Source organism: Ambystoma mexicanum, chromosome 11 (assembly GCF_040938575.1).
Source record: "Ambystoma mexicanum isolate Mex_15411 chromosome 11, UKY_AmexF1_1, whole genome shotgun sequence".
In the NCBI taxonomy this organism is placed as follows: Eukaryota; Metazoa; Chordata; class Amphibia; order Caudata; family Ambystomatidae; genus Ambystoma; species Ambystoma mexicanum.
In genome coordinates this window covers 1,327,831,397-1,327,847,805 of record NC_090934.1, presented here as the reverse complement: position 1 = coordinate 1,327,847,805, position 16,409 = coordinate 1,327,831,397, and the positions used below count along the sequence as shown (strand labels likewise).

At 45.1% G+C, this 16,409-nt stretch overlaps 1 protein-coding gene across 1 annotated transcript in view; it reads left to right on the top strand.

Moving 5' to 3' along the window:
• MYO5A (myosin VA) overlaps positions 1–16,409 on the top strand; it is a 937,291-nt gene that overhangs the window by 761,090 nt on the left and 159,792 nt on the right. The window contains exon 27 of the mRNA XM_069624847.1: positions 11,304–11,351. Within this exon, the coding sequence (XP_069480948.1) occupies positions 11,304–11,351 (48 nt within the window). The remainder of the gene's footprint in view (positions 1–11,303; positions 11,352–16,409) is intronic.

The following is a 16,409-nucleotide window of genomic DNA, read 5'->3' as shown; positions in this document are numbered from 1 at the left end:
TGTGCCTCTCTTTCTCTCTCTCTCGTCTCCTTGAGTCGCCGCACGTCCTCTTTCTTCCCTGCTGTGTTTATTGCTACCGACTATAGTACGCCTAACAGCTCAGGGCTCTGCTTTACTGAAGACCGCTGCACGTCTCGCCTCAGCTCTTTGTAGCCAGCATGCGTCTCCTTTCAAATCTCACGGACTATATTTTCAGTTCCCCAGACTCCTCCCCTTTTTGGGGATGATATAGCTGGAGGACTCCCCCCCCTTCCACCTCCCCCGTAAGAAGCCATTCCTCCGTCTCCTTCTCTATTTGGTTCTCTTGGCCTACAAGAGGCCTCTGCTTTGTCCCAGTAGAATGGGATTTTAAATTATTTTCTATGTCAGGTTGGCAGTAACATGTTTTAACTTGTTCTTCAGAGGATTTATCATCAGGAAATATACTAGTCCTTGAAGGTCCTTTAGGGAGTTCCTCCTCAGAACTTGAGTCCTTGTCCCTAAAGGGGAATCTCTGGTGAGGTCACGCTTGCCTCGGCCCCTAGGGACTGTATAGTGTAGTGGGCTCACCTCCCTAGCCCCACGTGGGGGCTACTCCCCCTTGGGGAGAAAAGATTAATACCTGCAATTTGTCACAATAGTCTCTTGTCACCTTTTGGATAAGGCCCTTTAGTTCTTGTACTTAGGTTTGCTCTCCCTTCTTAGGATAGTTATTCCACAAGGCTTTGTAATGCTCTTCTTTATAACCTCTGCCAGGTGTGTGCCTTTCTGGTTTTTGTATCTCTGGCCTTTTTAAGTTAGCTATCCTTTGTAGCAAAGTGAGCCTTCCCCTTCCCTGCATGGCTCCATTTGATCAGTTAATTTCTGTCTTATTTCACTTTATTTCAGTTCCCCTTTATATTCCCATCCTTCCCAGGGTGTTTGTCTCCAGTACTTAACACCTTCTATCACTTTAAAACTGTTCAACTTTATTGAACAGTTTTTTATATTAAGGATTTTTTATATTAAGGAAATTGTCACTTTCACTGGGATGCGTTTTCCTTGGTATACATTCCTTGATACCTTCTCTCTCAGGCTTATTGCTTATTCTCATGTTTACATTCATACAGCCGGTCCGATAGCACAGCGAGTAGACTGCTCACTTTGACATCTGTGCTGACGCAGGTTTGAATCCCGCCAGGGCCTTTCATCCTTCAGAGGTCGATAAATGAGCACCACACACTGTGGGTGATAATAAGCAGCGCTCGGATACCTGAAGGTTCGTAATGCTAAATTATTATTCTTATTATTTTCAGTATCTCGTCTGTTTCAGTGAGACGAGTTTCTCCTTGTAAGTAACGATTCCCGGAGGCCTCCCGGTACTCGGTTCTTCCCATTATCTCTGTGTTTGCAGGACAACGCTTTCGGGCTCACTGCTCACTAGGGTTCTCTTCTTCTACTGCACTGTTTGTATTCCTCTTTGGCATTGGTATCTCTCACTCCTCTGTGGTCATGCTACCACAGTGATCAGGCTTCCCCATCTTTTCGTTTCTCTCTCCTTGGAAACAATGAGCTTCGTGTGTTTCCTTCTGCTACCGAGGACTCCTTTGGCAGGCGTGTGCTCCTCGGCTCTCCTTGTCTGCACCTCCTCCTGGCGTGACCTTGTTCGGGGACTTTTGCTACTTATGCTCTTCCCTCTTTGTTCGTGACTTGCCTCTACTCTGCGTACTCTCTCTCCAGCCGCCTCATCTCAGGTAAATGTAAGTCTCCATTTAAAGAGACCGATCCTCTTTTCTTTGTACACACTGGGATATTTTAGTTTGGTCTTCAGCGAATTCCCTGGAGGTTAAGATTTTCTTTACATCTGGTAATCCCATATATGCCATTAGGGTGGAAGGTCTAGGGAGTTCCTCGCAGGAACTGGAGTACTTGTCCCCTAACGGGGAGTCTCTCCCAGTGAAGTCCCACTTGCACAGACCCCTAGGGTGGGTCTTGCGGAGCAGGCTCTCCGTCCTAGACTCAAAGGGGAAGGCTCCCCTTAAGGGAGAAGGGATGAATACCCTTGATTCATCACAACACATATACAGGTAGTTTAAAGCGGGGGGGAAGGATTAGCTAAATCACTCAATACTGCTTTAAAAGTATAAACAAAGGTTGAGAAATCAGAATTGTCTTAGAATGTCCAACACTTGCCTCTTGATGTGTGTTAAAATGCAAGTAATATTTCTAGTTACTTTAAAGGGTTTAGACAAAATGAGAACTTCCTGCTTTTGGAAACAAGGAGACAGACAATTGTTAGGCAGTGATTCAGGTGGCACCATAGGTCATTATGTACTTGCAGGTCTCCACGGCAAGATAAAAGCAGCCACCCAGTTGGGTAAGCGCAGAGGATTCAATAGAAGATTCTCAGGTCCCTGTTCCACCACCAAAGGCAAGATGAGGAATAGCTTCCTACAGAGGATTTGAGCTTACGGTAAGAATGTGGCGGCCAAGAAAGACACCAAAACGGGCATAGGCCCAACTGATTTAGACCAGGTACTCGGGGCGGGTCAAGTACCCGGGGGAAGTGTAATGTTGCAACCCAGATGAATGTTGGACTACGTACTGACATGTTAATTGTGTTTTATTAAAAAATAAAACACCTATCTAGCCCTACTGCTAGGAGGCAAGGTCTCTACCTATCAAAACTAATGGTGCTCGTCAAATAAAACAAATGCAATAGTCTGTAGTCCAAAACTGTTATCTACCCTGTCCTACTACATAGCAAAGTAACAAAAAGGAAGCTGGGAGCAATAGCTTCTGTCTTCGGCTTCTACCATGCCCAATCACTCGATTCTCTTTCTAGCAGGTTTTTAAGTTTGTCAGTGTCCCAAACCTCAGTGCACAAAGATTTCCTTTCCATAGGTTTACAACGTTTGTCAATGTCTCAACTCAGTTCACAATCTCTATAAAAGCCACGTTGGTTAAATATTAATAGCTTCTATATGGTTTCCTCCGTTTCAGGGAAAAAAACTTTGTTTTCATACAATTTCTCCAAATTCAGCTATATGCTTGAAACCCTCCAGTTTCTCTTTCTCTGTATTTCTCTTTAGAAAACATTCTAGTTTTCAGACTCTCCAAAGTCCTCTGGCCTACTGACAGGCTTACTTTCTCTCGATCTCAGTAAGGCCTCATCCTGTTCGGGTTTTCTTAGTTTCCGCGGCCCTCAAAGCTATTCCGGTCTCAAAAGTTAGTCTCTTCATTTTTGCAGGCTCTCCAAATCACTATGACCCTCTGATGGGATTGCTTTCCCTCTGCTTGTGTTTATCAGGCTCCTGTAACCTGGTTGGCTTCCCCAGCCTTGATTATTAATGTCTGTGTCTCTCAATTGTGTTCTCTCTTTGGGAGCGTTAGCTTCCCTTCTGTTGCTCGTCTCAGAGGCAAATGTGATTCTCAGGCGAAGCGTGGGGTTCCGGGCTCCCCTGTGCAGTCTGGTCTGCACGTCTGTTAATGGGACCCAGGACTACCACGGCTTCCTTGTGTCCGGGCCACCTGATGAGACAGCTGCTTTCCCGTCTGTCTCTTTCACAATCTTGGCTTCTTGGTCAGTTAGGACACCAGCCTTCCAGCTTCCAGCAAATGGTCTGCTCGCTCTCCACACCATTGTTGACTCTGCAATCTAGTGTGGCTCCTCCAAGACATTTTCCCATCAGAGGCTCGCCTCTGTTTAGGAGTCCTCCTCCTCCCTGTGTAAGAGTTTCTCTTCGATTCAAAGTTCCTCTTCATTTTATATGTCATCACAAACAAAACAAGTATATCCTTCTTTGACTGTGGAGTTCAGCGAGATCCATCATTACATGAAGCCAAAGAGATTGAAGAAATGTCAGTATTCGGTGGCATCAAAACAAAAGTAACATATTTACTCATACGTCCCATCCCCTTTCCTCCATACTGTATGGGCGTCCCTTCCTAGGGTCGCGAGACGGAGCCTTTTTCACCAGAAAGACCTTCTTCCCCTTTAATGCGCTACCCTGACTCCACCCACCGGCGCCACTCCTCAGTCCTCTTTTCCGCGTCGATGTGAACGGGCCGATTTCACCAGTGCTCCTGGGTTTGGCCTTGCCATGTAATTCCATTCGCTCTTCCCCGGATTATTCTCTTATCTACAGGAACTCGGAGGAGGAGGTTTTCTCCTCTTCCAACCCTATAGTCAACATCGAACGGGCTTGTCCAGGCTTTACCCGCCCATCAAGAAGTGTGTGGGACCTCAATTTGGTCTTGGGCGCCCTGGCGCGCAAGCCCTTCGAGCCTATGGCATCCGCGGACATCAGGCAGGTCACCATCAAGAAAACTGTGCTAGTACTCGCCTCCGCTCGCAGTGTCAACGAGATCCAGGCTCTGGTGGCTTCAGAACCCTATACCACTTTCCATAGGGATAAGGTGGTCCTGCGGACTCAACCTGTGTTCCTACCAAAGGTACCCTCCGCGTTCCATCTGAATGAGGAAATGGTCTTGCCTACTTTCTTCAGTGACCCGAGGGATGAGACAAAGAGAGTCTTGCACTGTCTGGATGTCAGACACGCTCTGAAATTCTTTCTTGATAGGACCAAGGGCTTTTGCAAGTCGGACACAGTTTTTGTCACCTTTTTGGGGCTCCAGACCCGGTTATCAAGCATTCAAGGCTTCCATCGCAAGGTGGATGGTTGCGGCCGTCAAGGAGGCCTATGATGGGCAGCTCAAGCCACTCCCCACCAACATGCACATTCACGCGGTAAGAGCCCAGGCCACGGCCATCGCATTCCAGCGGCAGGTTCTGTGGCAGGTCATAAGCAGGGCAGCTACTTAGGCCACCCCGTCGGCTTTCTGTAAGCATTACTGTTTGGACGCCGGATCTAAGTCAAACGCAGCCTTCGGACAGGCATTTCTGAGGGACTTGTTTACTTAAGGAGGGTCTCCTAGCCACCCTGGGGCTACATTCAGTTGTAATCGCCCATACAGTATGGAGGAAAGGGGACGGGACGTAAGAGTAATTACAAGTTGCCCACTGTAGTGACTAACGTACACTTAGTCCCCTTTCCTCCATACGTCCCACCATCCTCCCCCCCTAATAATACTGGTGTCATTAGGCAATGGTAAATGTTGTTGATGCGTCAATGGGGACTGAGGAGTCAGGGTAGCACATGCTCCCAGGGCCGAAATCCCTGCACGCCTCTAAATTTAAAGGGGAAGAACATTTTTCTGGTGAAAAATGTCCCATCTCCTGTCCCTAGGAAGGGATGCCCATACAGTATGGAGGAAAGGGGGACTAAGAGTAAGTTAGTCACTACGGTGAGTAACTTGTAATTTCCAATTCTCCTATTGTATGTTGGACTGGGAGTTGCTTATTGGAATGGGAGTTCATGTCCCTGAGAGGGGAGTCACTCCCAGTGAAGTCACACTTGCCCAAACCCATAGGGAAGGTTTGGCTGAGCAGACTCCCCTGCCTAGCTTCAAAAGGGGTGGCTCCCCCTAGTGGGAGAAGGGACGAATACCATGGATTCATCACCCTACTCCCATGGAGGAGCCCCAAGAGTCTCTGGTAAAGAGGTGGGTTCTGGTGTCTGGATTGGGACCAGCTGGTGGTGTTTCATCTCCTGTGATGGACTTGCGGCTAGAGAAGATGACGGGCCAGGACATCGGAGCCCCGGATGCAGGGTGACCTATTTCCAGCAACCCACTGTTGAATGACCAGGAGCAGCTGCAGCAGGGCCATGATCAATGATGTCACAGGACGAGATTGCCAAGGAAAGAACAGCTTGGTGTCCAGATCTGAGGACGAAGCCCCTCTTATGAGGAGGAGCATTCCGCGTAAAGATTCAGGGGAGCCCAAGGATAGAGTAAAGGACAATAAATTGACTGCTACCACTGGCTTTGAGGTCGATGCATTTAGTACCACTCGGTGGGATAATAATTGTCTTCCGTTATTTCAGTGCTCTGAGAACTATGGGTGTGTAGTGTGATGAATCCTGTAGTCATCACCAAACCCCAGCCTAAAGTCTCCTCCCATGTGGCATGGGGAAGGCAGCCGCTACCTGAATCTAACCCTGGGTGTGGTATCAGGGGGAAGGATCATATGGGAGGAGACTGCTATCAAGGGGAAGTGGTGACTCCACTAGGAGAGATGCAGTATTCATCTGATGAAGATGAGGATGAATCATTGCCAGATATTTGATAGCATACTATCAACGTTCAAATCCCCCTAATATCAATGTTCAAAGAACCTGTTATAAAAAGCCAGCTAAACGGAGCAAAGTTGGTGCCTCAGAGGCTCAGGAGTTAAAGATGAAAACCTTGAGTTGTCGTTTTTCTGTCTTAAAGAGAACTCCTCACTCTAATGTGAACTTGCAGACTCTTTACCCAAGCTCCCCTTACTCTAGTAACTCGCAATCCAATCTGATTTTATTGAAAATAAAATGGAACAACTTAATATCACACATTCTTCTATGGACTTCGATTCCCGTAATGCCAAATGTACTGGGACGAAGAAGAAGAACTCTGAGGCAATGGGGTCTCAGAAGTGTGACTATTCAAAGGTGCGGTCTAGTCATTTCCAATTCGAGCACCTGAGCGGGATATTTAAAACTCTGTATGAGACCCAGCGTTGTTGTGAAGAAGCAGAAGCAGTTCATGGCGGTGCGGGAGGAGTAGCAGACTGAGTTCAAGGCATCTGAGGTGCAGGAACAGACCCAGAGAGAAGCCTGCCTGCAGAGGTCACCCCGAGTGGTGAAAACCAGAAGAGCTGCAGAGTACAAGCAGTGGAAGATGGCATACTAAAAAGAAGCCCAGCTGTGAAGGGGACGTGCTACCGAAGGAGCGTGAAGCAGACTGGAGATGCCGCGGGTGTTCAACAGAGCTGTCATTGCTCACAGAGACTTCTGCGCAACTTAAATGAGACTTGCGGGAGAGAAGGCAGACTGACTTCCGAAGCTTTGCTGAGAGGCCTGGCAGCCAGAGGGTGTCGCCACAAGAACCAGTGAGTTGTCTGAGTTGGCAGAGAGTGAATGCTGACCCTGGGGCGCTCTGTACAAGAAGGCTGTCAGAAACTAATGATTTTGAATACCAAACAATAATAAATCTAAGCAGAACCTATTTAATGAATACCAGTTAACTAAAGAAAACGAAGGTAAGTGTCAAAGAAGAAAGACTTTAAACAAACTCCAAGAGGGTAAAGTTTGTAACTAATATTACCTACATCCAAGGAGCTGTCAAAAGAATTTGGGTAAACTCTGAGAGGAAAGGGTGTAACTAGCACTACCTACAGCCAAAAGGCTGTCAAAAGACTTTGGGTAAACTACCAGAGGGGGAAGCTTCTAACCAACATTACTTACAGCCAAGAGGCTATAGGCGGACCGTATCAAGACAACCCCTGGAAAAAGCTCATAACTAACATTACCATCAGCCAAGCAGTTGAGAGACCCTTAATAAAACACCCAAAGCATAAGTCCCTGTTTTAAGAGAGACAGTTTTGAGAATGCTTATATCTCACATTACCAGCGGTCAAGAAATTGTAAAACCACGCAGAAAGACTTGTGTGGAAAATACTGAAATCAAGCTGGCAAGTTTGAAGTTAGTGATAGGAGTTTTCTTCCTAGCATGCAAGTATACCAGGAAAGGGCTTATAGCGGTTAGTCTTGGCAGGGGAGTGGCCAGGAAAGAAGACAATGGTTTGATACCTTTGTGGCAGAAAGATTTGTTGAAAGAACTTTTGTTGAATTCAAAAACCTATATGATTTTTCAATTGTTGTGAAGATGTAGATCACTGGGGCAATTTGTTTGCTATGGTCACAAATAACCAGAAGTAGTATTGAGAAGGAGTGACATGTTATCTTGATAAGGTGTAACATGCTATCTTGACTGGAAGAAGTATTGAGAAAGAGTGACATGCTATCTTGACAAGAAGTTTCTTTTGAAGAAAGTGTTACGATAACAGAACAATTGCATTTGGTTTTGGAACATGTGTGTTGGGAGAAAGTCAATCATCCTTACAAGAGAGATATTGTGGAAGACATTGAATTATTTGAACTTTCAACCAGCTATGGTGAAAAGGACATTTGTTGTTTCTTCAAGAAATTCTGTAGTTGAAAAATGCTTTTTATATTGCTTTGAACGGAACTATATAATTTCAGTATTCAAAAAATAATTGATCCAGCGGAAGGGAATACAACCCTAGTCGCAAGGAGTGCTTCCAAGAACATTTGAGCTTGAATTACAAGATTGTTTTGATGCAGTAAACTTTAGCCATATTTTCCATGTATAATTGTGTTGTGTTTATTAGTGTGAGGGCAAGAGATATTTTTGACGCTACATCAGTTTTCTTTAGTTTGAGTTTGCTAGGTAGGGATCCTTCTTTGGGTTATGAACGCTAGGCGTTCATCCAACCCTCTTTTTACTTTTAATAAATGGCAAACTTCGAGAATACGTTACAATTGTGTCCGTCTCAGATTTCTGACCCCTCAAAGTAGCGCTATATAAGAAATATATAATTTTTATTATATTGTCAAATTTTGAAGGCAGCACCCCAAATGGTCAGATTTGTTTTTGGCTGATTTTTGTGCAGCCCTCATATCGCTATTTCGAGGGAGGGTTTCACTCCCTCTTCAACAAATCCCCCACCTCTTAACTTTGATACCCAAGAGGTTTTCCCCCAAACTTCCATTTGCTTCCCCGCCCACCACCTGACAAAATACATAATCCTAAACCCCCATCCCATCTGTCTACCGCACACACACCTACTCACTCACCCACCCACTCCCATCCATGACCCCACCACCTGAACCGCCACTCGAACAGCCTTACACAGAACGTATCCCCCACCAGCGCTACAAACATTCTCCCTCAACATACACACATACACTTATCCGATTCAGGCGTGTCATCCGTCTTTCGGTGTGGCAGTCGGCCCCTGCACAACCTACTCTGTGGCAGGGGCTTGATAGTTTGATTTAAAAAGACCGCTCGGAGCGGTCTCAGAGGCTGTCTTTCTCAGTAGACATTTTTTTCCCAAAAATGTATTTCACTTTATCATTCGTCATATGAGGCCTGTATGCAGCAATGAAGGCTTCGGGGACAGTCTCTGGCGTTTTATTTGGTCCTATTGATGTCTTCGGATCTTGCAATATCCAGTTTGAGGAATGGCCCCAGTTCTTCTCTAGATATACACAACTGCAGGGTTGGTGGTTACCTAAGCTCTCTTATCACCATCACAAGACTATCCTGGATTGCCAGACCAACCCTATTCATGACATCACTGCAAAGGGGGTGTGAATCTGTGTGCCTGTCTAACTCCCGATTATCTACAACCCAGTTTCAATTCACTCAGTTAATTTGTGAGCTCTATACAGAGCCCGTAAAATGTGATGAACAAATATGGGCTTTCATGCCTCTGAATATAAAGGAGGCACCCACCAAAGCCAATGGTTCAGGAAGACGGCTTCAAACAATGTAGCCATTTTTACTACTAGGCAGCCATAGGGCTACCTTTCTAAAAAATAAAAAAAGATGCACACTAGTCACTACAAAAAAAAGATACACTGCTACCAGCCTATGCGGAAACCCATGAAGGACAAAGAAAAGGGGGGGCACGGCTCCCTAACTGTTAGTAGCCATATGAACCGGCAGTACTGCTCATCAGTCAAAATGGGGGGCGCGAGCAGGCTCTCCATGCACTGACAACCACAGGGACTGATCAGTGCTGTGCTGTGCTGTCCAAAAGAAAATTATTTGACGGTAAGTGAGGGTGAAATAGATACTCACTTAACCCCCCAAAAAGTCAGGAACACGAAGGAAGCTGGTAAATATACTGAGGGCCTCCTAGAATAGAGGCTACAAAGCAGGAAAAAAGAAAAAGCTTTCATACTCTTAGTCTGTTAAGAGCTAGACCACTTCCTTTTCATGGAAGGCCTCCACCTACAGACCACTAAAAGACATATATGGCAGTGGTGGTTGGCCCATTAGTCTACACTGTGCGGGCGGCTTTGTGAACTCCAGAGATCATGTCCAGAAAGGAGGGTGCTGGGGCACTCTAAATTCCCTGACTCTGTGTATTTTATTTGTATTTTATTGAATTTATAAAGCCCTTTACTCCAAAGTAATTTACATGAGAACAAGTAAACATACAGCAAGCATAAGATGACAATTGAACCACAACCTGATAACGGCATTAAGAACAACTTACAATATTACAGCGAGAGAAGGGTGTAGGAGGGGGGAGGTGAACAAGGGAGTTGTAGGTGGAAGAGGAGTTAAGGACGGGGTTAAGAGCAGGAATGTGAGGGAAAAAGGTAGGTGAAAGTGAGACGAGAATCCAGCGGGGGAGGGGAGGAAGAGGAAAGAAGGGATGGAGAGAGTTAGGAAGAGGAGGAGTATGAGGTGAGGGTAAAGGGGAAGGGAGGAGGTAGAGAAGGAGGGGTGCTAGGGAGGAGAGTGGAAGAGTTAAGATTTTAGAGAGGAGCGAAAGGAAGGGTAGGAGGGAGAAGAGCGGATGTGAAGGGGGAGGCTGTTCCAGTGGAAAGGAGCAAGGAGTTGGAAGGAGCGGAAGTGGAAGTGGGAGGGGAGGGGGCGCAGCCTGTCCTCCTGGGGTTTAAGATAGGCAACTGGACTTTGGACTGTGACAGGAGGCCCAGCTTACTATTGAACCTTGCCCTTCTTTTTGGTTCATCCTCCATTCTGACCATAGCAGCCAAAGATTATCCTTGCTATATTTAGGTGCTTTCTCCATAGACCTTATAGGCGTCCATTTGGTCCTTTTCTTAAAAGAGAAATAAAGGTGTTCAACCAGTTCTTCTTGTGACGCTCACCATCTGACTCCACTAAACCTATCCTAAAATCAAGACACATGATTTACAGAAAACTTTCTCATTTGGCTATATCTCCTCTTGGCTGTTTCGCAAATGGTTTAAATGAAAATTGTATTCCCTTTAAGGTAGATTGAGAACAGTACCAGAATGACTTTGCCTGGTAGTTGTAAATAGAACACCTACAAATATTTTGATACTGCAGTAGTTAATAAGTCCTTTGTTACTGTTTATACAGCGTGCATACTGAAATCACAATGGCCTCTACGCATTACAATACCAAAACCGCAGGAGAGGATAGAGGCATGTAACAAACTGGACAAGGAAGGAATGAGAAGGTGACTGCTTGAGAAGAAGAAACAAGGGGAAACTAAATAGAACAGGGGGGCAGGTAGTCTGAAAAAGGGATAGGAAAATACAGGATTGATAATGGAGTCTTGGCGGGAATGGTTTAAAACAATTGAGCTTTCACAACATATAGGGAGAAGAGTATAAAATAGTGTCTTTAGCACCATGTCTTTTTTCCTCTTCTAGGAGGACGCGAAACCCAGAGGTGCAGAACTGGAATACGAGTCACTCAAGGTAACCCTAACATTCAAATATTTGACAATGAAGATTTCCATAAAGTTCTTATTCATAGTTTTTGATGCATTGGTTCTTCATTTACAATATTTCTAGTCCATTAGTTTTCATGTTTGTGGGATGGATGTGCCATCTGGTGATACAATTGTTACGTAAGACTGCCCTGTTCAGTTCCCGGCTTGACTACTTCAGTTGCATGTTCTTTCATTTCCCTCTGCATCAATTCCCTTATCTGCCCAAAACTGCACACTTCCACATGCTTGTTCCAAATGCCCTTTCCACATAATTTCCCACTAGTCGTAGTGGACGTTCCTTGGTTGGTAAGAAGTGTGCTGTGCTGAGGTGGGAGCATAATGAACCATTCACTTTTCTTCCACACTGCAATATTATGTAGGCACAAAAGATAGTGTTTCGGAAAATGTGTGACTGAAGAGTTATACACTACTTGAACAGATTCTGAAAAGTGAAAACATGAATGATGCATATTTAGCAATGACAGGAATTTAAAAGCCCTATCCCCAATAACTCCACGAAATGTGCTCCTTGATTAATTGTACTTAGGTGTGCTCCTTTGATTAATTATACCATATGTGCTCCTTCGATTAATTGTATTTTGATGTGCACCTTTGATTAATTGCATTTAGATGTGCTCCTTAATTGTATTTGTGTTTGTGCTCCTTTGATGAATTGTAGTTAGATGTGCTCCACTGAATTTTGCACTTAGATGCCCAACTGATCACCTGCATCTAGATGTAAGCCACTGACCAATTGTATTCAGATATGTGCCTTAGCCAATTGTACCGAGATGTGTGCCACTGCTTAATCGCAGCCAAACGTGCACAGCCAAACCTCACTGCATACACAGTAGTCTGCCCACCTGTTCTTAAAAGCTACACCTAGCCGCCATCACAGGCTGCTGCCTAGGTGCATCACCACATCACTAGGACGGGACTTATCCCTGCCTTGCCCCACCTAGACCTGGCTAACCACAAGCCCACGTTCTGCCTTGCTAACCTTCCGCAACTTGCCACTCCCAACTACAAACACACAATCACCCTAAAAATCTCAATCAGACTCCAACAACATCCCTCCAACACGCTTCCGGCCCTATGTACACCAATCTAATTCCACAGCCAGACTGCATGACACAGATTTTGACCTCAGTCCGAGCCCCAGTCAACCCAGGCCCTTTGTCACTCAGGACACACATTTTAATTTCATGCCAAGTCCCTGTCAACCTTGCCCCCTTCTCACTCGAAATATTAGACCAACATCTCGCCTAGCTACATGCTGGCATTATTTCCCAACAACACCGTCTATCACCTGGAGGAATGCACACCAACTCTAGAGTCACCTCCCCCACAACATTGAACACATCAACAACACCTTCCAGTCACTTAACTTAACCTGAATGCCGCCACCCCTGATTTGACGGCTACCAGATGTAACCTGAATGATCACACCAACAGCATTACTGCTGCCACGTATGATCTGAATACATCCACCATAGGTCATTCCAAAACCATTTCCCACATTACTTCTCTTCCGAAACCTAGTACCCTAGCTCTAACCGCAACTCTGAGCACGCTGATCCCACTAGTCCTAGCGCACCCATTAAGCACTGTGGTCAATCCAGCCCCCACACGCCAGCTTGGAGATGCCCACTAATCAATGCCAGATCACCCCTAGCACATGCACTAGATATTGCAGGTCTCATCGCCAAAAGCAGACTAAACTTCCTAGCCATCCAAACATGGCTCCATACTGCAGCTGGGCCGGCTCTCCCCCTCGCCATCCCAGAAAACGACATGATCTACATGACAGATAGATCTCCAAAGGAGGCGGAGCAGCATTCATTGCTAAGAACCAACTTCCTACAAGGGAAATCCCTAACCAATCCTTCCACTGAGGAGAACTACTCTCTATCAAAATGTCCTTAACTACCTCTGTCACCATGACCCTCCACCTTGTATGCAGACCCCCAGGTCCTGTGCTCTCCTTTGAGGAAGGTGTTGCATAAATCCTCTCAGAGAACACCAAGCCAAGCTCGATTTTCATACTCTTGGGAGATCTTAACTTAGGACTCAACGACCCAACTGATAATGCCCTCGCCAACAATATCAAAGCTCTAGGTTTCACCCTCCGTATCAACCCCACCCACATCAAAGGTCACACCCTCGACTGACTGGTAGATCTTAACTGCAATACCAACATCTTCTCGAACACGCCAGGCCCTTAGTCAGACCATCATGTCCTCTCCTTCACCATCTCGAAGAACTATTCCACAGATACTACCCCTCTACATGCACCAGCCACCCTATCCAGAAATACTCGCAATATCACAGCAGAGAAGCTATTACCATTGATGCACCCCATTACCAGTTACCTGGTTAATACAAACAGTCACCCCTCCGCTATGGTAGTTATATAAGCAAACTCTCCTAGCCGCCATTGACAAAGTAGCGCCTCTGAGCATGCGCAAACCTAAACCGCTAGCCCACTTAATCTCCTGGTGCACCTCAAAACAATGCTCAGAACCAAGAGAACTGCAGAATCCAACTGGAAAAAATGCCCCTGAATCTAACAAATAAACCTTTACTGTCGCCTCCAGAAATCTTCAACTAGCAATCCTCCAAACCAAAAGTGCGACTTATGAGAGAATTGCCAAAGCCAACTCCCGCACGAAGGAGCGCTTCACAATTCTAGGAGAACTTGAATCGCCAGTGCCAACCCAAGAATCGTGTCTTAAAGACACTTCCTGGTGCACAGATATACAAAAAGCACTCCTTGACAAAATCGCCCTACTAAAAATGAAAATTGAATTAAAAAAAAATAACTGAACACCTGGCCAAACTCAGCAGGACTTTACACACACACACACAGCACCCAGAACACCAATACACAACTTGAATTCACCCCATTCACAACAGAAGTCTTGAAAATCATCACAAACCTTAAGCCTTCCAGATGTCAAGGTGATATCTCCCTGGCCTCGCTCATTAAATACTGCACTGCCAAACTTACCCAATTCATCACAAACTTGTTCAAAGCCTCATTCGAAACAAGCACAGTTGCAACCAACCTCGAAAATGTGTGGGTCCTCCCATTACTGAAGAAACCTACATTAGACCCCAACATTCCCACAAACAACTGCCCAATCACAACTGTACCTTTCCTGCTTAAAATATCAGACAGAGCAGCTTATCTGTAAAACCATTTGGAATCAAACATCCTCCTAGGCCTTTGCTAATTGGGCTTCCGTCCAGGGCATGACACTGAATCGGCCCTCCTGGATTTTAAAATACAAATGGACGAGATCAAAGATAACGGCAACCTAATGCTCCTCCTCCTCCTGCTGGACCTTTCAGCAGCTTTTGATTTAGTTAACCACAACATACTTTGCAAACACCTTTCCACGGCGGCCCACTTCTCAACCAAAGCAATACTTTGGACACAGTCCTTCCTAGCTAACAGAACCACAAGGGTTTTCTCACCTGTTGCCTGTCCACAAACGAATCTTGTTCAAAACCCTCTCCTTGACACACAAATGCCTGTCAAGCTCAGCCCCTAAGTACTTATCTAACAAGTTACCAAAAACCAATCCAACAGATCCACTTGCACCTACTCACCATACCCAGAAACAAACAGAAAGCAGGGGGGTTGTAGCTTCCTAGTGGTAGCTGCCAAACACTGGAACGCTCTTCCATCATTACTAAGCTCTGAATCCTCCTATAAGGCCTTGCACAAAAGCTTGAAAACCTGGCTAGACACTCAAGAGCTGCTAAAGTACAATCCACTTGAAATATCAACTATTACTGTTTCTGTTAACCGGATGCGTTACTATGAACTTTCAACAGAATTCTTAACGTTATAGATCACTGAGAATTTCTACATGTGTATGTATGCACTTATGCTGTATTTTCACATAACCAGCGGCCAGATGCATCAGTGCTGGGTGTGGTTTACAAATGTCAAAATAAATGAATATAAGTGGAAGCTTGGGCAATTTTTTGTCTCGTCAAACCTCTAGCTTCAAATATATTTGGACACCAAGGCCCTCATTTTGAATTTGCTAGTAGTGATTAAAAAAAGGTGGTATTTGGAAATTGCACCTATTTTACCGCTCCACAAAATTCTTTTCTCACCCACATACAAAATTCCATATAACAAAATTCCACCAGATTGTAAGTGAAGGTAATACTTCCACTTAAAATGATGGTACAGACCGAGGTGGAATTATCACGTGGCAATTCTGCCTTTATCCAGGGGAATAACTAGAACCATCAATAATGCATAGAATTACTGTTACTGCATGCAGCAATTTATATTCAGTTTGGCCGTACTGTCTGCAGCAATAACATCCATTTGGAAAGGAGGCTGAAGTCTCTCGTATTCAGAATATCCAATTTACATGCACTCCCAGTCAAGCGAGAGAAATTCAGAATAAAATATGAAACCTATTTTTCTGAATTTCTTTGCTTATGGCTCAGTGACTTGCAGGCTTACAGTCCAATTGAGGCAGGGTTGCTGATTGACGTAATCACAAGAAGGCATGCTGCTACTGGCAGAACTGGAGCATTCCCTTAGAGAAGAATTAGGTGCTTTTGTGCTTCCTGCTCTTGTAGCCTCAAAATGTAACGGGTGTGAAGCAACAGTTTTATCTACTGATACTTTTGAATTAACCTCCACAAAAAACATTCCGAAAATGACTTGCCTGCTACTCCAGAAAGCAAACGACCTCTTAGTAATTGGGCTCAAGTATATGGAGCACTTTGTTCAAGGGTTCTGCTCTAGTCTGACTAGTTTACTTCAAAACCCTACTCAGATTTCACTATCTGATTAGCTCTTCTACCTCTTACCTCTTCTACCATCTTCTGGCCACTTGACTGTAGACATTGGTTATTTTGAGGGGATATCCAATGTTCATTGTTAGGACACAGTTTTTCTGAAGTGCAACAACTTCATCAATACCATTCAACTGAGGCAATACAAGACTCCACTCTTAGTCTAAGGCTGTACCACCTGAGTACGTGGTAGCATAGACAGAGCGCACAGGCT